The sequence below is a fragment of the Anolis carolinensis genome, chromosome 3 (assembly GCF_035594765.1).
Source record: "Anolis carolinensis isolate JA03-04 chromosome 3, rAnoCar3.1.pri, whole genome shotgun sequence".
Lineage (NCBI taxonomy): Eukaryota > Metazoa > Chordata > Lepidosauria > Squamata > Dactyloidae > Anolis > Anolis carolinensis.
This window is the reverse complement of record NC_085843.1, coordinates 6,317,143-6,339,454: the sequence shown is the minus strand read 5'-3', so window position 1 is coordinate 6,339,454 and position 22,312 is coordinate 6,317,143. Positions and strand designations below refer to the sequence as shown.

General features: G+C 41.4%; 1 protein-coding gene across 2 annotated transcripts in view; it reads left to right on the top strand.

Annotated features, from left to right (window-relative positions):
* ucp2 (uncoupling protein 2) overlaps positions 1 to 20,778 on the top strand; it is a 24,134-nt gene extending 3,356 nt beyond the window's left edge. Inside the window, exons 2-7 of one of the 2 annotated variants that reach the window (XM_062974441.1) lie at positions 4,239 to 4,468; positions 11,211 to 11,418; positions 11,632 to 11,826; positions 13,613 to 13,714; positions 15,923 to 16,103; positions 18,902 to 20,778. In XM_062974441.1, the coding sequence (XP_062830511.1) occupies positions 4,343 to 4,468; positions 11,211 to 11,418; positions 11,632 to 11,826; positions 13,613 to 13,714; positions 15,923 to 16,103; positions 18,902 to 19,016 (927 nt within the window). In that variant the 5' untranslated portion in view covers positions 4,239 to 4,342 and the 3' untranslated portion in view covers positions 19,017 to 20,778. Of the gene's footprint in view, positions 1 to 4,234; positions 4,469 to 11,210; positions 11,419 to 11,631; positions 11,827 to 13,612; positions 13,715 to 15,922; positions 16,104 to 18,901 lie in introns of both variants that reach the window. The other variant, XM_062974440.1, reaches the window with a different exon arrangement.
* Positions 20,779 to 22,312: the final 1,534 nt, after the last annotated feature.

Here is a 22,312-nt window from a genome sequence, read left to right as displayed (position 1 = left end):
AATAAGCATGGATAATAATAATAATAATGCATTTATGCTTATTCTACTGTTGCATGATAGTGACTGGAGTCCTTCATCATATCATGAAATAATAATTATACATCAATATAATAATGATAGATATAATAATAATTATAGTTCAACGATATAATAAGCATAGATAAATAATAATAATAATAATGCATTTATGCTTATGTATATTGCTGCATGATAGTGGCTGCAATCCTGTATCATATTGTGAAGCCATAATAATGCAACAATATAATAAGCATACATTAATAATAATAATAATAATAATAATAATAATAATTCATCCATGCTTATTATATTGTTGCATGATAGTGGCTGCAATCCAGTATCATATTGTGAAGCAATAATAATGCAACCATATAATAAGCATACATTAATAATAATAATAATAATAATAATAATAATAATTCATCCATGCTTATTATATTGTTGCATGATAGTGGCTGCAATCCTGTATCATATTGTGAAGCAATAATAATGCAACAATATAATAAGCATACAATAATAATAATAATAATAATAATAATTCATCCATGCTTATTATATTGCTGCATGATAGTGGCTGCAATCCAGTATCATATTGTGAAGCAATAACAATGCAACCATATAATAAGCATAGATTAATATTAATAAGTGATATGCTGTGGGTATGTTGTGTGAATGAGGGACAATATAGTGTAGTGGTTTGAGTGTTGGACCGTGACTCTGGAGACGATGGTGCAAATTTTTTTGTGTGTGTCAGGAGTGACTTAAAAAACCGCAGGTCACTTCTGGTGTGAGAGAATTGGCCGTCTGCAAGGATGTTGCCCGGATGTTTTGATGTTTTGCCATTCTTGTGGGAGGCTTCTCTCATGTCCCCGCATGGAGCTGGAGCTGATAGAGGGAGCTCATCCACAGTCTCCCCGGGTTGGATTCGAACCGACAACCTTCGGTCAGCAGTCTTGCTGTCACAAGGGTTTAACCTTGTGGCATGAGTTTCCTTGGTGGAAAAAGCAAGACTGTGTTCCAGAAAAGCAGTGGTTTTGATCTTCCGCATGAAAGAGATGACTCAGATAGTTCCCAGTATTTTGCTGATTCAGTTTGAGCGAGGAAGTGATAACGCCCTGGGACATCTTCCATGACGAGAGCCTTTGCTAAAGGTCAGCGTAAGTGCAGCAAAAGCCCTCGTCAGCAAATAAAACCTGATAACAATATTTTCAGATCTTGGAAATCCTTTTCCCCGGCCAATCCAACCCTATGGTAGTGAAAATGTAGTTTTGCGCAGGCATGTGGCTCATCACTTCCCAAACTATGTAGTAATTAAATTACTATAGTTGAGGAAACTTTCTTCCTCTATAGCTATTTGGTGAAATTTGTTACACTGTATTGTCAAAGGCTTTCATGGCTGGAATCACTGGGTTACTGTGAGTTTTCCAGGCTGTTTGGCCATGCTCCAGAAGCATTCTCTCCTGTCGTTTCGCCCACCTCTATAGCAGACATCCCCAGAAGTTGTGAGGTACCTCACAACCTCTGAGGATGCCTGCCATAGATGTGGGTGAAACGTCAGGAGAGAATGCTTCTGCAACATGGCCATACAGCCTGAACTAACCGCAACGTATTTCCCAGTGTTAGCCCACTAAATTTCAGAACGTTTTGCTCATTCACTGATTTTTGGTGAATTTTCAAAGTTTTAGGGAGGGAGAGACCTCTCTCTCCGCTATCCTGATTGGTGCCTTCTCATGTTGACGCAGTCTGGGAAATGTAGTTTTGGGCAGGCCTATGGCTCATTCATGGATTTTTGGTGAATTTTCAAACTTTTAGGGAGCGACAGACCTTTCTCTCCACTATCCTATTGGTGCCTTCTGATGCTGACACAGTCTAGGAAATGTAGTTTTGGGCAGGCCTATGGCTCATTCATGGATTTTTGGTGAATTTTCACCAAAAATCCATGAATTTTGGCTGTGGCGCAGCTGGCTAGTAACCAGCTGCTCTAAATCACTACTGACCGAGAGGTCATGAGTTCGAAGCCCGGGTCAGGTTAAGCCTCCGACCATTAATAGCCCTGGCTTGCTGTTGACCTATGCAGCCCCGAAAGACAGTTGCACCTGTCAATTAGGGAAATTTAGGGACACTTTATGCGGGAGGCTAATTTACAACACCATAAAACTGCCAGCAAAACACGAGGAAAGGAATGAGGAAGTACAGCCACTTCTGGACGGTGAAGCAATAGCTCCCCCTGTGGCCGGAATCGTGAAGCTGGAAAAATGTTAAAAATGCCTCTGAGTCTGTCTAATGTATGTTGTTTGTCTGCTGGCATTGAATGTTTGCCATATATGTGTTCATTGTAATCCGCCCTGAGTCCCCTTCGGGGTGAGAAAGAAGGGCGGAATATAAATACTGTAAATAAATAAGTAATAAATAAATTTTCAAAGTTTTAGGGAGGGAGAGACCTCTCTCTCCGCTATCCTGATTGGTGACTTCTGATGACGCAGTCTGGGAAATGTAGTTTAGGGCAGGGCCTTTTGAATTCTCTGGATTCTCCTCCCTTCTCAAACTACATTTCCCAGAGTTCTGTGCTGTTCCAATAATGCACGGCTCCCGCTTTTGCCCGCTGCCAATGCTGAGACTGTGTTAATTTCAGAGAGGAATAGCAAGGCACTAAGGCAGCCTTTTTGGCTTCATGGCTTTGCTTCCTTGCACTGAATATATGAAACTGAATATGAAATATGGGCAGGTGTGTGGAAACTTACTGAAGAGCCCAAAGGTCTATACCATGCGCCACTGAGCATTCATTGGGCGGCACAACCAAGTTTGTCGCTGACTCATCTATGAAAGAATCCCGCAGACTTGCTTCTGCTTTTTGGGAGTTGCCAGTTCCATGACGTGTGATACAATTGTGTATTGCTAATGGGAATTCTCTTTATGCAACGAGGCTGGACTGCAGCTCCCATCAGCCTTGGATACTGTAGTTCAGGCATACGCAAGCTTGGGTCCGCCGGGTGTTTTGGACTGCAACTCCCACCATTCCTAACAGCCTCAGAAAAGGAAAGGGCCTGAGGCTGTTAGGAATGGTGGGAGTTGCAGTCCAAAACACCCGGCGGAACCAAGTTTGCACATCCGATTCTCTCACACCAGGAGCGACTTGCAGTTTCACCCTTTGTTCCCAATTCAACATAGTTTGTGCCACAAAAACAAAGTTACTCGAGCATGACAACTACTTTCAAAGTAATTGCCACACAATTAAACAGGAAATAACACTTTTGAACCAGGAACAGGACATTTTTAATTTTATTACATAGTGGTACTAAATATAATACAGTCTATTAAGAAATCATCCTTTCTTTTCTTTTCTTTTTTTTCTTTCTTTCTTCCCCTTTGCTTCCCTTCTTTTCTCCTTTCTTTCTTTCTTTCTTTCCTTTTTTCCTTCCTTCCTTTCCTTTCCTTCCTTCCCTCCCTTACTTATTTATTCATTCATTTATTTATTTCCTTCTTTCCTTCCTTTCCTCCCTCCTTCCTTCCTTCCTTCCTTCCTTCTTCCCTTCCTTTCTTTCTTCCTTCCTTCTTTTTCTTTCTTTTCTTTTCTTTTCTTTTCCTTCCTTCCTTTTTCTTTCTTTCTTTCTTTCTTTCTTTCTTTCTTTCTTTCCTTCTTTCTTTCTTTCCTTCTTTCCTTCCTTCTTTCCTTCTTTTTCTTTCTTTTCTTTTCCTTCCTTCCTTCTTTTTCCTTCCATCCTTTCTTTCTCTTTCTTTTTCTTTCCTTTCTTTCTCTTTCTTTCCTTCCATCCTTTCTTTCTCTTTCTTTATCTTTCCTTTCTTTCCTTTCTTTCCTTCCATCCATCCATCCATCCATCCTTTCTTTCTTTCTTTCCTTCCTCCCATCCTTTCTTTCTTTCTTTCTTTCTTTCTTTCTTTCTTTCTTTCTTTCTTTCTCTCTTTCTTTCCTTCCTTCCATCCTTTCTTTCTTTCTTTCTCTCTTTCTTTCCTTCCTTCCATCCTTCCTTCCATCCTTTCTTTCTCTTTCTTTTTCTTTCCTTTCTTTCCTTCCTTCCTTCCTTCCATCCTTTCTTTCTCTTTCTTTCTTTCTTTCTCTCTTTCTTTCCCTCCTTCTTTCCTTCCTTCTTTCCTTCCATCCTTCCTTCCATCCTTTCTTTCTCTTTCTCTTTCTCTTTCTTTCCTTCCATCCTTTCCTTCCTTTCCTTCCTTTCCTTTCTCCTTTCCTTCCTTCCAGACAGGGGCAGAGTTCATTTCTCCCGTCTTTTGCTACGCCAGCACCCGGCAGGTTTCTGCTTTCGAGTCCTTTGTCTTTTCCATACAACCGGTGGGAAGTTTGGCAAAGATGGTTGGCTTCAAGCCCACGGATGTCCCTCCGACGGCCACCGTGAAGTTCGTGGGGGCCGGAACGGCCGCCTGCATCGCGGACCTGATCACTTTCCCGCTGGACACGGCCAAAGTCAGGTTGCAGGTGAGCCTTGCATTGGATTTGTTACGGTTTGGTATTTCATCTTTCCATCTGGAAGTATCTTTTTCTTATAAATCCGTCTGCAGTCTACAAAGACGGATTTATAAGAAAAATACACTTTTTTGGCGGGGCGTGCTGGGCCCATAACCAATGTCAGAGCTTCAGAGGATAATTGAGACAAATACCTCTTCTCCGTCCTCTCCTTCCAAAGACATTGACATGCTTATCATGTCTTACAGAAAAATAAATAGTCCTCAGTCAATCTCGGCAGTTCAAAGCCTTTTTATTGACACTATCTACAACTATTTACATAAAGAGTAACTTCTAAACACATCTTACTTCAAGCAGTCAATAATGGCGAATGCTAGGATTTGATATCATTTAAGAACACACCTCTCACATTCCATTGACTATGACACGTCTTCCATCTACATATGCAAAACGGAAGTCTCTTTCTAGCAGTAAATCAGTGCTCTATGCACTTAATGGCATCAATTGCCACTTGTAAGCCACCCTGAGTCCCCTCGGGTGAGAAGGGTGGGGTATAAATAATTGAAATAAATAAATTATTTCAGCACTAGATGGCTAACCAAATATGGCATACATTCACTTGAACAATGAGTGAACATTTCACACACTACAAAAACCATCTAGCAGTAAATCAATGCTCTATGCACTTAACAACATCAATTGCCACTTGTAAGCCACCCTGAGTCCCCTCGAGTGAGACGGGTGAGGTATAAATAATTGAAATAAATAAATAAACTATTTCAGCACAAGATGGCTAACCAAATATGGCATACATTCACTTGAACAATGAGTGAACATTTCACACACTACAAAAACCATCTAGCAGTAAATCAATGCTCTATGCACTTAACGGCATCAATTGCCACCTGTAAGCCACCCTGAGTCCCCTCGAGTGAGAAGGGTGGGGTATAAATAATTGAAATAAATAAATAAACTATTTCAGCACTAGATGGCTAACCAAATATGGCACACATTCACTTGAACAATGAGTGAACATTTCACACACTACAAAAACCATCACTCCGACAAGTTTGTGAAAAACAGCATTCTCAACGCCAACTTTCTAATAATGATAAGAGTCACTGTTCCTTTGCTGCATTAAACTCACATGCAATTAATGCAATGCTTTCCATCAGAAAATATATCTTCTTCCAATCTTCATTTCTGGTTCATGGAGACGAGCATGGAAGGCAAACTTGCCAGTATCAAATAGACTGAAATCCAGGAGCTTACGCTGAGTAAGCCCAGGAGCAAACCTTCAGTAAGCCCAAAGATGTCCAACACACACTCCCCAGTTATCTATATATATAAAAGAGTGATGGCATCAGGGCAGCGGACAAAACAACAATCTCGAAATTTGACAACACAACCCATCATCCACGGCTCTAGGTTGATACAAAAAAAAAGAAGAAAAATAAAGTCCTAATTAGAGGGAAAGGAATAATTGTTTTTATCCAATTGCTGCCAGTTAGAGGGCTAAGCTCCACCCTTGGTCAACTAGCAACCTACTCAGCCCCAGGGGACAGGCACAGTTAGGCCTCAAACCTCTTCCACACTGCCTATAAGATACAGATTATCTGATTTTAACTGGATTATATGGCAGTGTAGATTCAAGGCCCTTCCACATAGCTATATTACCCATTTAGAATCTTATATTATCTGCTTTGAACTGGATTATCTTGAGTCCACACTGCCAGATAATTCACTTCAGTGTGCATTTTATACAGCTGTGTAGAAGGGGCAGTTCTAGGCAGATAATATAAGATTACAAATATACAGTAGAGTCTCACTAATCCAACATAAACAGTGTCCTCTATCCTCACCACTTTCACAGTACACAAACAACCAAATGCATACTAAACATAAAGACAATCAAACAACAGACATTCAATACCACTTGCCCTATAAGCCTTATATATCACCTGTCACATCAGCACTTTTAATCTTGTACCCATTACTCTGGCCCGGCCCAGTTTTATTGTGTTCTAGCGTATTGTTATTGCTTGTGGTTTATACTGTTTTAATTGTTTTAATTTGCCTTTTGTTTTGTATTGTTATATTGTGTGTTGAGGCCTTGGCCTTTGTAAGCCGCATCGAGTCCTTCGGGAGATGCTAGCGGGGTACAAATAAAGTTTAATAATAATAATTTAATAATAATACCACCACTACATCAACAATTTCTCACCAACACCACCAGACAACGACACAGCAACACGTGGCCGGGCACAGCTAGTACTCCTTAAACTTGTTGACCTTAATTACTCAGCCTGTGGGTTGTAATTAACCAGGGTGAGTCTTTTTCTTTCTTGACACACACCTAGGAACCCAAAGTACTACACTCAGGCACAATGAATTGATTGTGTTTTCTCGTCTTATGTGTAGCATCGAATCCTCCATTCCCTTATTTTTCAAGAAACCTTGCTGCCAGCTTCTTGTGATGAGCCACACCAGGGCATTGATTCATTTCCCTGTAAGTTCCCAGAAGCACAGATTAAGGCATTGCCAGCAACTCATTCCATAAGACCTGGTCTTATCTTCCTTGTCTCTCGATGTTACAAGAAGACTTTGGAACAACATTCAACTCTGACCTAGAAAGAGTGACTCAGTTAGCCCTGTTGTTTTGTTGTCCTCCTAGTGAGGAGTCAAACTTTCACAAAGTAGGTTTTCTTTTCTTGTAGAAAGAGGCATACCCAAGGCCAGGGGTCCTCAAACTTTTTAAGTGGAGACTGTTAGGGGGCCGGACTATGATGAAATAGTCCAAAATTAGGATTGTTGTTGTTGTGTGCCTTCAAGTCATTTCTGACTTACGTCAACCCTAAGTCTAAAGTTTAGGACAGGGGCCAGGTCAATGACCTTGGAGGGCTGCATCCGGCCCACGGGCCTTAGTTTGGGGACCACTGATCTAGACGATCTCACAAGACCATAGGTAAGTAAAGAGACCTCCAAAGACCATCTAGATGATCTCATGAGACCATAGGTAAGCAAAGAGACCTCCAAAGACCATCTAGATGATCTCATGAGACCATAGGTAAGGAAAGAGACCTCCAAAGACCATCTAGATGATCTCATGAGACCATAGGTAAGCAAAGAGACCTCCAAAGACCATCTAGATGATCTCATGAGACCATAGGTAAGCAAAGAGACCTCCAAAGACCATCTAGATGATCTCATGAGACCATAGGTAAGCAAAGAGACCTCCAAAGACCATCTAGATGATCTCATGAGACCATAGGTAAGCAAAGAGACCTCCAAAGACCACCTAGATGATCTCATGAGACCATAGGTAAGCAAAGAGACCTCCAAAGACCACCTAGATGATCTCATGAGACCACAGGTAAGCAAAGAGACCTCCAAAGACCATCTAGATGATCTCATGAGACCACGGGTAAGCAAAGAGACCTCCAAAGACCATCTAGATGGTCTCATAAGACAACGGGTAAGGAAAGGGGCCCCCAAATGCCATCTAGACAATCTCATAAAACCATAGGTAAGGAAAGGGACCCTCAAAGGCCATCTAAATGGTCTCATAGGACCACAGGTAAGGAAAGAGACCTCCAAAGACCATCTAGATGATCTCATGAGACCACAGGTAAGCAAAGAGACCTCCAAAGACCATCTAGATGGGCTCATAAGACCACAGCTAAGCAAAGAGACCTCCAAAGACCATCTAGATGATCTCATGAGACCACAGGTAAGCAAAGAGACATGCAAAGACCATCTAGATCAGGGGTCCCCAAACTTTTTAAGCAGAGGGCCGGTCCACAATCCTTCAGACTGTTGAGGGGCCGAATTATCATTTGAAAAAAAATACAAACAAATTCCTATGCATACTGCACATGTCTTATTTATAGTGCAACAACAACAACAACCAAAGAATACAATATTTAAAAATGAAAACAATTTTAACCAACCCAAACCTATTAGGATTTCAATGGAAAGTGTAGGCCTGCTACTGGCCAATGAGATAGTCAAGTTAATTAGGGTTGTTGTTGTTGTTGTGTGCCTTCAAGTCATGTCAGACTTTGGCCGAGCCCAAGTCTAAAATTAATTATTTATTTACTGCATTTATTTACTATATTTATATCCCACCCTTCTCACCCCGAAGGGGACTCAGAGCAGCTGTATGTACATACAATATATTATATGATTAGCATAACACAATATTAGCATTATATATTACTATATTGAACTATACCACTATACTATTATATAATATGTAATATATAACATATAATTAATATTATTATATGGTATTACTATTAGTATTATATTGTATAACATAAGATTATTATCAATATTATATGTATCTACAATATATTATATTATTAAAACTGATATAAAAATATTATATTATAAAACTGAGGGTGGGGGCCAGGTAAATGACCTTGGAGGGCCGCATCCGGCCCCCGGGCCTTAGTTTGGGGACCCCTGATCTAGATGGTCTCATAAGACCACGGGTAAGGAAAGGGACCCTCAAAGGCCATCTAAACAGTCTCATAGGACCACAGGTAAGGAAAGTGACCTCCAAAATCCATCTAGATGGATTCATAAGGCCGTACCTAAGCAAAGAGACCTTCAAAGACCATCTAGACAATCTCATAAGACCATAGGTAAGGAAAGGGATCTTCAAAGACCATCTAGATCTCATCAAGCCATCAGAAGACCATAGGTAAGTAAAGGGCCCCCCAAAGGCCATCTAGACAATCTCATAAAACCATAGGTAAGGAAAGTGACCTCCAAAAGCCATCTAGATGGTCTCATAAGGCCGTAGCTAAGCAAAGAGTCCTTCAAAGACCATCTAGACCATCTTATAAGACCATAGGTAAGCAAAAAGACCTCCAAAGACCAGGTAGACTTAGGTCAACTTCTGCACTCTAGCAGACCCAAGCCTCCACTGACTTCCAGTTTCTAGCATTGGCTTCTGCACTCTAGCAGACCCTATCCTCCACTGACTTCCAGTTTCTAGCATTGGCTTCTGCACTCTAACAGACCCAAGCCTCCACTGAAATCTAGCTTCTAACATTGGCTTCTGCACTCTAGCAGACCCAAGCCTCAACTGACTTTTAGTTTCTAACATTGGCTTCTGCAGTCTAGCAGACCCAAGCCTCCACTGACTTCTAGTTTCTAACATTGGCTTCTTTACTCTAGCAGACCCGAGCCTCCACTGACTTCTAGCTTCTAACATTGGCTTCTTCAAGCAGACCCGAGCCTCCACTGACTTCTAGTTTCTAACATTGGCTTCTTCACTCTAGCAGACCCGAGCCTCCACTGACTTCAAGCTTCTAACATTGGCATCTGCACTCTAACAGACCCAAGCCTCCACTGACTTCTAGTTTCTAACATTGGCTTCTGCACTCTAACAAACCCGAGCCTCAACTGACTTCTAGCTTTTAACATTGGCTTCTGCACTCTAACAGACCCAAGCCTCCACTGACATCTAGCTTCTAACATTAGCTTCTGCACTCTAGCAGACCCAAGCCTCAACTGACTTCTAGTTTCTAACATTGGCTTCTGCACTGTAACAAACCCAAGCCTCAACTGACTTCTAGCTTCCAACATTGGCTTCTGCACTCTTAACAGACCCAAGCTTCAACTGACTTCTAGTTTCTAACATTGGCTTCTGCACTCTAACAGACCCAAGCCTCAACTTACTTTTAGCTTCTAACATTGGCTTCTGCACTCTAACAGACGCAAGCCTCAACTGACTTCTAGCTTCTAACATTGGCTTCTGCACTCTAACAGACCCAAGCCTCAACTGACTTCTAGCTTCTAACATTGGCTTCTGCACTCTTAACAGACCCAAGCCTCAACTGACTTCTAGTTTCTAACATTGGCTTCTGCACTCTAACAGACCCAAGCCTCAACTGACTTCTAGCTTTTAACATTGGCTTCGGCACTCTAGCAGACTCAAGCCTCAACTGATTTTTAGCTTCTAACATTGGCTTCTGCACTCTAACAGACCCGAGCCTCCACTGACTTCTAGCTTCTAACATTGGCTTCTGCACTCTAACAGACCCGAGCCTCCACTTACTTCTAGTTTCTAACATTGGCTTCTGCACTCTAGCAGACCCAAGCCTCCACTGACTTCTAGCTTCTAACATGGGCTTCTGCGCTCTAACAGACCCAAGCCTCCACTGACTTTTAGTTTCTAACATTGGCTTCTGCACTCTAGCAGACCCGAGCCTCCACTGACTTCTAGTTTCTAGCATTGGCTTCTGCACTCTAACAGACCCAAACCTCAACTGACTTCTAGCTTCTAACATTGGCTTCTGCACTCTAACAGACCCAAGACTCAACTGACTTCTAGTTTCTAACATTGGCTTCTGCACTCTTAACAAACCCAAGCCTCAACTGACTTCTAGCTTCTAACATTGGCTTCTGCACTCTAACAGACCCAAGACTCAACTGACTTCTAGTTTCTAAAATTGGCTTCTGCACTCTAGCAAACCCAAGCCTCAACTGACTTCAAGTTTCTAGCATTGGCTTCTGCACTCTAACAGACCCAAGCCTGTGTGAGCTATCTTAGAAAATATAAACATACATACATATCTTTATATTTTGACTAGGTGGAAGATGGATGGATAGTTGGTAGGTAGGTAGGTGGGGAGGTCGGTAGATGGATGGATGGATAGATGGAATAAAAAGTCCCTGGCCCGCATTCTGCTGCCCACTAACTCTGAAGCATCGCCTTCCTTTTCTGTTCTTTCCTGTCCAGATCCAAGGAGAGAAGAAGCATTCGGTGACCACCAGAACGGCCCAGTACAAGGGGGTCTTTGGCACCATGGCCACCATGGTGAAGAACGAAGGGCCCAAAAGCCTTTACAATGGCCTGGTGGCCGGCCTCCAGCGCCAGATGAGTTTCGCTTCGGTCCGCATTGGGCTCTACGATTCGGTGAAGCAGTTCTACACTAAAGGCTCAGAGCGTGAGTTGGTGCCTTGTCTTCGTTCACTACAGTACCTTCGACACTAACAGAGAAAATGAAATGCCAGGCATCTGCAGAAATGTTCTGAGGCTGTTAGGAATTGTGGGAGTTGGAGTCCAAAACACCTGGAGGGCCCAACTTTGCCTAAGTGAGTAGGTTTTGATCCTGTGCTGCCTATTATTAACCAAACCGCTGTCCCTTTCGCTTGGCCAGACGCTGGGATCGGCAGCCGCCTCCTTGCCGGCTGCACCACGGGAGCCATGGCGGTAGCGGTGGCCCAGCCAACGGACGTGGTGAAAGTGCGCTTCCAAGCACAGGCCCGGATGGAGGGCAGCAAGCGCTACCAGGGGACGCTGGATGCCTACAAGACCATCGCCAGGGAGGAGGGCATCCGGGGCCTTTGGAAAGGTAGGCGGAGGAGAGCATTTGGGGCTCTGATTCAAGGATTTTAGTGAACGAACCCAACAGGTGATTCTCCCCAATGGTTTCTCTTTATCCTGGAAAGAAGTGGCGAGTGGAGTGCCATCAGCAGGGCTCCGTCCAGGGCTCGGTTCTGTTTGTTGCCCCCATTTTAGGAGGCAACTCCTGGCAGTGAGACCAGGGAGAAGCCTGTTGGCAGAAACCCAGGCAAGTAATTCACCTGAGCTGCCCATTTTGAGTGAGTCCCTGCTATGGCGAGCATACAGATTAGGCCCAATTGAAATCAGTCAGCAAGCAAAGAGAGAAGGTGATTTTCAGCCAAGGAAGATTTTATTATCTGCAGATAAGATACTAGCTAGTGATTCATTCACAAAGTAGATAGCATACAGAATACAGTTTCATAGCCCTTTTTATACATAGGCTGCAGCCAAGCCTCTAATTCTGACCAGTCAGGGAGGGGCTTGGCTCGCTGGCCAGCGTGGGCTGGGACAAGGGATGATTAAGTGTCAATAAATGAGGTTCCTTTTACTGAACAGGAAAAATAACAAAGTGATTGAGGGCATCTCTGGCCCTACCCAGGAATGCAATTGTCTGATGAGATGAACATGGCATGGCCCATTAAGAGGGCTGTCCTGGCAATTCCAGGTCCCAGAGAAACATCATATATTAATACAATCATGCAAAAATGACAGAGGATGGGTTTTGGCTGTAGAAATGCTGATTCCTTCCGATGCGAGAGGTCCCGTTCATCAAGGGTGCAGGGTGGTGAAATTGGTCCTTCCCAAAGGGCAGGGAGAGGTGATTTCCCCGCCTGACTAGATCTATTGTGCTGCAATGTCCAGGTAAAGTAAAAAAAAAAAATAGGTGAAACTGGGAACTTGATGAGGAAGTTCCCAGCTTAGTTTCTTCCCCCAGGCTATTCAATTGTGTGGGATGCAAGACATCTTTGGGTTCAGGAACACAGTTTCCCCCAAAAGGAAGGAATGGGGATCTCAAGAACATAAAACATTAGGTTAACACAACATAGAGGCAAAATAGGAACACATAGGAAAACACATAGAGTGTTTAGGGCAAATTATAAAGCTTCAGGCCTCCCCACATAGTGGTACCTAAATTTCCTACTTGATGGATGCAACTATCTTTCAGGTTGCTTAGGTCAGCAACGAGCAGGACTATTTTTTTATTTTATTGGTCGGGTGCTCACTCCGCCATGGGCTGGCCTCGAACTCATGACCTCTTGGTCACAGTGATTTATTGCAACTGGCTACTAACCAGCCTGTGCCACAGCCCAGCTGGTTAGTATAGCCTTATAAAATGTGAAAGTTCCGGTTCTCACATAATTCAAATACTGTATTTACTCAAGTCTAATGCACCATCGAATCTAATGCACTCCTTAATTCTCAAAACTCTGAAACCCAAAAAAAACATTTACCATATTAGGTGAATCTAATGTGTTTGCACACCCTAATTTTTGGGAAGGTAATTTAGTCAAAAGTGAGCATTAGAATTGAGTAAATACGGTACTTGTTTCTGGATTCTTGGCTGCTTGCTCTGTGTTTATTCCCTGCAAGTCAAGAGGATTAGAAACTTTTGATAAAAGAAATGAAGGCTCGCTAAGTATTCAGGTGTGTCAAAAGAAACACTGAGTATTTTTCCTGATTTAGGGACTGGCCAGGGATCTTTTCCTTTGCCCGAATTCAAGACTCCGGCTGTTCATTGCATAAACCATTCCCTGATGTTTAGATGTCCTTTTTCTCCCCGTGTCTCTTTTTAGGTACTTCCCCTAATATCACCCGCAATGCCCTTGTGAACTGTGCCGAACTGGTGACCTACGACCTGATCAAGGATATGATCCTGAGATACAACCTGATGACAGGTGAGAATTTGGAATTTTTTCTGCTCCTGGTTTGAAAGTGTTATTTCCTGTTTAATTGCATGGTCCTTACTTTGGAAGTAGTTGTTCTACTCCAGAAACTTTGTTTTGTGGCTGCCACAAACATGGTTGAGTTGGTTGAGATATTCATTGAGAAACTATAGGTCCCTCCTGCAAAGACAAAAGTTTTTGAAGTTTAACAAACTTTCCCCATGGTTTTTAAAAATTATTAGTATTACTATTATAATTAAGATTATTTTTAATGATAAATCAAACCATACAATTCACCATTCTGGATACAAGGTGGCAGGAAAGTTATAACAAATGCCTGTACAATGACTCCACTAAGGCTGAAAAATCCACTAATTTGGAGACCACTGTAAAGTTATTGCATGAATTACAATGGGACCAATAGTTTGTTAGTGTATTTTGGTGTGCGGGTGAAATGCTGAATCAAGTGTTTTTGCTGTTGGGATTTTGCAACTGTGTATTCCGGCATGCTTTCCAGCAGCACACGGGTTAATGGCAGGCCAGCTTGAGCGATAGCCTGCCTAGCCAATAGGTCAAGCCTTCCAGTCTCAGAAGTGTGGACAGGATGTTCGTCATTCTGCTATGGAATGTGGGAGTTGCCGGCAGAAGTGTTTTGAGAGAGGACATGCTTTGCCTTTGCTTAGGGAAGCATGAGTCCTATGAGCGATGGACTTTGTAGTTGTATATAGTTTGTATATAATAAAGCCTTAGAACTGCTGTGATCAGCTGAATTACGACTGGTGTTGTTTGTCGGTGCTGCTTGTAGCTAAATGCTTAAGCGGTCTGAAAGAAGATGGATTGGTGAGAGGCCTGACTCACCAATAAATCAGGGTGGTTCGGAGCTAATCAACCCCCTGATATAGTTAAGGTTATTTTTCTTTATTTCAAATTATTACAAGGAAACTGTCGCCTTTTGTCATTAACAGACAATGATACTAAGATTTGTTAATATTTTAAAACACATTTTCTTGAAAAAATATGTATAAATGAATACATTCTTGTAAAGAAGTATGAATTTTAGTTTACAGATGCCATGTTTAATTGTGTGGTTATGTTTTTAAAAGGGTAAGTATTATTGTTATTGCATGAAGGGAATAGCCACCTCAGCACTCAGAAACTGGTTGCCATGAAGAAGGGGGTGGAGCCAACTGGGTTAGCTGAAGAGAGCAGAATTTGGAGTGAAACTCAGTCTGTGGTCAGAGAACCATAGGGAAGGTTAGTTTTTAGAGTCGGCGCCCTTATGAGGTACCAGGAGACTGATTCTGGTTGAGGGATCAGGGTGGCTCAAATGTTTGATTTTTGAGTCAATTTTAAAATAAGTTTGGTGACTTATTTTAAGGTAGTCTGTTTCCAGATAAGGAACAGATATTCTGTGACTGAAATTCACAGGGTGACTGCAGGTTTAGGCAGTGGAGAAAGAAGTGACATTTTAGGAAGTTTGAATCACCTCATTCTGTTATTGCAACTGTTAATCTAAGTGCCTCTGAAGAAGTTATTGTAACCATTAAGCTTGTGCCTCAATAAACGTGTTATTGTTCTTTTTAACATCTCAGCTTCTGTCATCTATTTTCATCAAAAGCAAACAAGAAAGAAGAAAAATAAAATTTTAAAAGTCTCCTCTCTAAGTAGCTAGTGGCTACGTATTCCTATAGTGGTGGCAAGAATTGATGGTCCCCTTGACATTTGGTGGCAGCATTATAAAACCTCTATAATTTGGTGGCAGCTTTTAAATAAAAACATCTTTAATAACTGGTGGCAGCGGATATAAAATATATAATAATTAATTAATAAAAACAACAATAAGTGGTGGCAGCAATAATAGAAATATAAATAATTAATAGGAAATTCTCCACATCTCTGCAATCAGTGTCAGAGGTGGGATTTTTTAAAAAAGATTTCTCCCCCTTCCTGACATCTTTACAATTCTATACTAGACTTTGCATTTATGTATGCTTTTTGGAATATTTTTTAAGCATTGCAACATTAAAAAAGTCACCTGGAGCATTTTAACACACTATAGGAAAATGAATGACGACTGCTTAAGAATCTGCAAATGTCTTCCTGTATTCCTAGCTATTCTGGATGTTAGCAATTGTGGGAGTTGATGTCCAAAAGACCTGGAGGGCCCAGATTTGCCCTGCGAATCGTGGATGATGGGTTCCCCTTCTCTCTTCCTTTCAGATAACCTTCCTTGCCACTTTACCTCCGCGTTTGGAGCTGGCTTCTGCACCACCGTCATCGCCTCCCCTGTCGATGTTGTAAAGACCAGATACATGAACTCTGCCCCCGGTCAATACGGAAGTGCCGTGAAGTGCGCTCTGACCATGCTCCAGAAGGAAGGGCCGCTGGCTTTTTACAAAGGGTAAGTTGGAAATCCATTCCATGATGATGTAGGATGTCAACATTTGGCAACCCGGAATCACTGGGTTGCTGTGAGTTATCGGAGCTGTCTGGCCATGTTCAAGAAGCATTCTCTCCTGACGTTTCGCTCACATCTATGGCAGGCATGTCAGAGCGCACAGTTTGGATAAACACACATGCAGCGGAAGATCAACGAAGAATCACTGGCACCAATAAATAGGCTGAAGCCTGTTTGGCTTTCTACAAAAGATTTACTGACAAACGGAAAACTCTCAAGACGACATATACATACAGAGTGCAAATAGGCAGAGAGCAGAGGGCAGAGGGAAGAACAGATAACACAGCAAGCTATTTATAACCACCTCTGCTGTCTGATGCAATACACAGTTAACTCTTTACACACTCGCATAGTGGACAGCAAACAGCATGATGCAATCTCCAGCTCACATTGCATCACTATAACTCAATTACATTTAAACAACTCTATATACAATCATTCCTACTTCAACAAGGCATCCTCGGAGGTTGTGAGGTGTGTTGGAAACTTGGCAAGTGGGAAATTAGGCATCTGTGGAATGATGTCCAGGGTGGGAGAAAGAACTCTTGTCTGTTGGGGGCAAGTGTGAATGTTGCCATTGGCCACCTTGATTAGCATTGAATAACCTTGCAGCTTCAAAGCCTGGCTGCTTCCCATATCTGGAATTTCTGTTTTCTGACTGTTGTTCTTTATTTACAGCCCTGATTATAGTTTTTGTTTTTGTTTTTTAAATCCTGGTAGCCAGATGTTGTTTATTTTCATGGTTTTAATGGAAATTGTCCACCTGTTTCTTATGGATGTCAATGGCTTCTCTGCGTAATCTGACATGGTGGTTGTCATGAAGGGGCCATAAGCCAGAAAATAGTAAACTTTTGCCTATGTGGCTTTGCCTTTGCATATGCCCCTTCCCTTCCTGTGGGCTGGTGCCTTTCTCCAGAAAGTTCCAAGACCAAAAGTTAGCTTGAAATCAACAGTTATGCCAAGTGGGTGTGGAAGGTGAGGAAGACCCTCAGCCATTGGTCAATTTTAGATGAGCCAAAGGTATATATTCTTTGTTTGCTGCGACCAACTGAACGTACTGCAGGGATTAATGGGAATGGACCTTGATTCTGGGAGTTATAGTTCACCTACCTCCAGAGATACTGTGACTCCCACCAACAATGGACCAGGACCAAACTTGGCACAGAGAAGCTCCATGACCAACTGAACGTATTGCAGGGGATAATGGGAATGGACCTTGATTTTGGGAGCTGTAGTTCACCCTCATCCAAAGAGCATTAAACCCAGCCAACGCCGAATCTAGACCAAGCTTGCCAGACAGACCCAACATGGCCAACTGTTCATACAGGCCTGGTTTGGGGTAGATTGACCCACAATTCTGGGAACTGTAGTTCACCCACATCATTATGTACCGTATATACTCGAGTATAAGCCAACCCGAATATAAGCCGAGGCACCTAATTTTACCACAAAAAAAAACTGGGATAACATTGACTCCAGTATAAGCCGAGGGTGGTAAATTTGAGAAATAAAAATAGATACCAATAAAATGACATTAATTGAGGCATCAGCAGGTTAAATGTTTTTGAATATTTACATAAAGCTCAAATTTAAGATAAGACTGTCCAACACTGATCAAATAATTCTCCTCTTCTTCAATGTAAATGCGCTTATGTATCCTTGTAATAATAATAGAGCAAAATAATACATGTAGTAATAATAATAATAAATAATAAATACAGGAAAATAATACATGTAATAATAAATAGAGTAAAATAATAAATGCAGTAATAATAATAATATCAGATTGAAATAATAAATGTATTAATAATAATAAAAATAGAGTAAAATAAATGTAATAGTAGCAACAATAATAGAGAAAAATAATAAATGTAATAATACCAATAATAATAGAGAAAAATAATAAATGTAATAATACCAATAATAATAGAGAAAAATAATAAATGTAATAATACCAATAATAATAGAGAAAAATAATAAATGTAATAATACCAATAATAATAGAGAAAAATAATAAATGTACCATATATTCTCGAGTACAAGCTGACCCAAATATAAGCCAACCAGGACCCTCACCCGAGTATAAGCCGAGAGGGGATTTTTCAGTCTTAAAAAAAGGGCTGAAAAACCAGGCTTATACTTGAGTATATACAGTATTTCTTACTGGGAACATTCATAATAAACAAAATCAAAGACTGGCTTTTTTTCTAACAAATACTGTTACTTATTCGCTAAATGATATTACCTAACACCCCAAAACAAACTATATCTTTTTCAAATAATATGGGCGCTGCCTGGTACCCAAGCTAGTATATTCCAAATTTATTTAATGCTTAGACCATAGGTCTTTCACATGCAAGACAAACAAACAAATACACAAAAGCCAGACCATCAAATACAATATAAAACATGTCATTAAAACCCTATATAAATCATTAAAACATTAAAATGCTGCAAATATCAATGTCAGGATATGCCCTTCAAATACTACATATTTCATGGATTAGCTAGTATATTATAAACTCCACTCGCCTAGTTTCCAACAGATCTCACAACCTCTGAGGATGCCTGCCATAGATGTGGACGAAACGTCAGGAGAGAATGCTTCTCGAATATGGCCATACAGACCGAAAAACTCACAGCAACTCAGTAATTCCGACCATGAAAGTCTTTGACAATACAATCCTGTTTATATTCAGTGGAGTAAACCTTTCTCTTGTCTAATATCTTCCTTCTATTAGTTTCACGCCCTCCTTTCTACGGCTGGGCTCCTGGAACGTGGTGATGTTTGTGACCTACGAGCAGCTGAAACGTGCCTTGATGGCGGCCCGCGGATCGTGGGAATCTCCCTTCTGAGCCAGGAGTCGGTGCACTTTGCAGTTCTCATGCGTCCGCACATAGCAAGTCTTCGATTTGGATCCTCTCCCCTTGTCTCTTACGTTCTCCCTCCGTAGTCCTTAGAAACAGTCTTGCTATTTTCGTGGCTGAGGAGCAGGTGCCCTGGTTGCTCGTTTTAGTGGTTTTCTTTTTATTGACGTGCTGCTATTTACTGTGTTCATCGTCCCGCTTTTTAAAAAGAATTTGCCTCTTGTCAGAGCACTTCGTTAAGAATTGAAACTTGGCTTCATCCAGATTTTCCATACACATCTTACGTTATGTATTCTGTCAAATCAATGTAGATTATGTTAACAAAAATGATTATCAGAAAGCACTTCCCTTGTAACATCTGGAGTAAATGTTTATTTACTTTGGATTACAGCCCCCAGAATCCCCTAAAATCAGCATGAGAGAATCTCAAATTTTAACATTAAATTATTATGGTTGTTGTTAAATTATTATTATTTTATAGCAGGCATGGGCCAACTTCGGCCCTCCGGGTGTTTTGGACTTCAACTCCCACAATTCCGAACAGCCGGTAGGCTGTTCGGAATTGTGGGAGTTGAAGTCCAAAACACCCGGAGGGCCGAAGTTGGCCCGTGCCTGCTTTAAACTTTATTTAATAGTCAGAAAAGGAGATCAAACACAGGTTCCCATTTGATAATGAAAAGTCAGTTTTTCGTTATCATAATCCTGGGAATTAATTCAATCTCTAGTCATGGGAGTGCGAATCTGTCCATGCAAGGAGAAGATCCAGTGTGCTATCATTTTTGCAAGGGATTAAAGTACATCCTTCTGCTCATGATACCTATAACCTTGGATTTAGTTGCACCCACCACATGCTATGATTTGACTTTGCTGCCAATAGCAACCTTCCATGCAATTACTGAGATTTGCAGTACTTGGAGTTCCAATCTGGGATTTGCAGTCTTTGGAGTTCTTTGCAAGTAGTACCTCCCCGGACTGCAAACTCCAGCATCCCAAGTGAAGGAAATCTGGTTGTTAAAGTGAAAGAATAGCATGATAACTTTGTAATGAATGGCTGGCCCTCCTGTTTGGTTATTAAGCATGAGTTGCAGGTTTTTGCACAACTGGAGAAACTTACGTGAATGGAAAACTCTGCAATGCAACTTGGTGTTCTCGCAAGCATTTCTCTTCTTTCTGGACTAATACAGCCTTCCAGATAGATGATCCTGGGCAACAACTCCCATCAGCTGCATAGCCAATAGAGATGAGAAAGGCTGTGACAACATCTGGATGGGGATACCGGTAAAGAGAGTCATAAGTTACTCAGAAGACGGATATTAGAGTGAAATAAGCAAACGAAAGGAGGAAGTGACTCTACTTTTTGAACAAAGCAGGTCACGTTTTTGGAGGCAACGTTCTTCCCTTTGCATCAAGAAATGGTCCTTTCCATACCATTTGGTGTTTTGGACTACAACTCCCACCATTCCTAACAGCCTCAGGGCCCTTCCTTTCCCCCCACAGCCGCTTAAGCGGCTGTGGGGGGAAAGGAAGGGGCCTGAGGCTGTTAGGAATGGTGGGAGTTGCAGTCCAAAACACTTGGAGGGCCCAAGTTTGCCCAGACCTGACCTAGAGGCTTCCTTTATGTTTTAACCTGCTGCTATCTGTGATGGTGCAAATGGTGATGGAATTCTTTCCCCCCACCTTTTTAAAAGATTTCCTGTTGTTGCATGACTCGTTTTTTTATATTAAAAATAAAGCTGAAATAGAAAGCGAACCTGATGTGGTTTGTGCAGTACCTGCGGCTGTGATGAGCAATTCTACCTTCCTCAACCACATTTGCACCACACCTTGGAGGAATTCGAACATCACTTGGATTGAGAGCCTAGTTTTTAAACCCACCTCTGGAAAGACAGACCTCACAACCTGTGAGGATTCCTGCCATAGATGTGGGTGAAACGTCAGGAGAGAATGCTTCTGGAACATGGCCATACAGCCCAGAAAACTCACAGTAACCTAGGTTCAAGTCCTTTTAAAAGCTCAGACAACAACCTGGAGCAGATTCACCATTGCACAGACAAGGGAATTTACCAGTTCGAAATGGATATTTCTTCTGATATTGGCCCTCTTATCACCAAGAATTTGTGTGTCTTCCCAAGTAATTTTCAGCTAAAGTGAACCTACCCTGTTTCCCCGAAAACAAGACATCCCCAGAAAATAAGACCTAGTAGAGGTTTTGCTGAATTGCTAAATATAAGGCCTCCCCCAAAAGTAAGACCTAGTAAAGTTTTTGTTTGGAAGCATGCAGGATCAGTAAATGTACATACCATAGATTGTTGTACATGGAAATAAAGGTAGTAACAAGAAATAATAATAATATAATAACTTTATCCTTGGATCCCACCTCCATCTCCCAGAAGGGACTCAGGGAAGCTTACACAGGGACAAGCCCAACAACATAAATTTACATATGAACAGAAATTTAAAACAGTAATTTAAAAACAGTATAGCAATCTATATATATAAAAGAGTGATGGCATCAGGGCAGCGGACAAAACAACAAAACTACAGGCCCCCCAACCTCAAAATTTGACAACACAACCCATCATTCACGGCTCTAGGTTGATACAAAAAAAAAGAAAAGAAAAATAAAGTCCTAATTAGAGAGAGAGGAATAATTGCTTTTATCCAATTGCTGCCAGTTAGAGGGCTAAGCTCCACCCTTGGTCTCCTAATAACCTACTCAGTCCAGGGGACAGGCACAGTTAGGCCTCACTTAGGCCTCTTCCACACTGCCTATAAGATACAGATTATCTGATTTTAACTGGATTATATGGCAGTGTAGACTCAAGGCCCTTCCACACAGCTATATTACCCATTTAGAATCTTATATTATCTGCTTTGAACTGGATTATCTTGAGTCCACACTGCCAGATAATTCACTTCAGTGTGCATTTTATACAGCTGTGTAGAAGGGGCAGTTCTAGGCAGATAATATAAGATTACAAATATACAGTAGAGTCTCACTAATCCAACATAAACAGTGTCCTCTACTCTCACCACTTTCACAGTACACAAACAACCAAATGCATACTAAACATAAAGACAATCAAACAACAGACATTCAATACCACTTGCTCTATAAGCCTTATATATCACCTGTCACATCAGCATTTTTAATCTTGTACCCATTACTCTGGCCCGGCCCAGTTTTATTGTGTTCTAGCGTATTGTTATTGCTTGTGGTTTATACTGTTTTAATTGTTTTAATTTGCCTTTTGTTTGTATTGCTACATTGTGTGTTGAGGCTT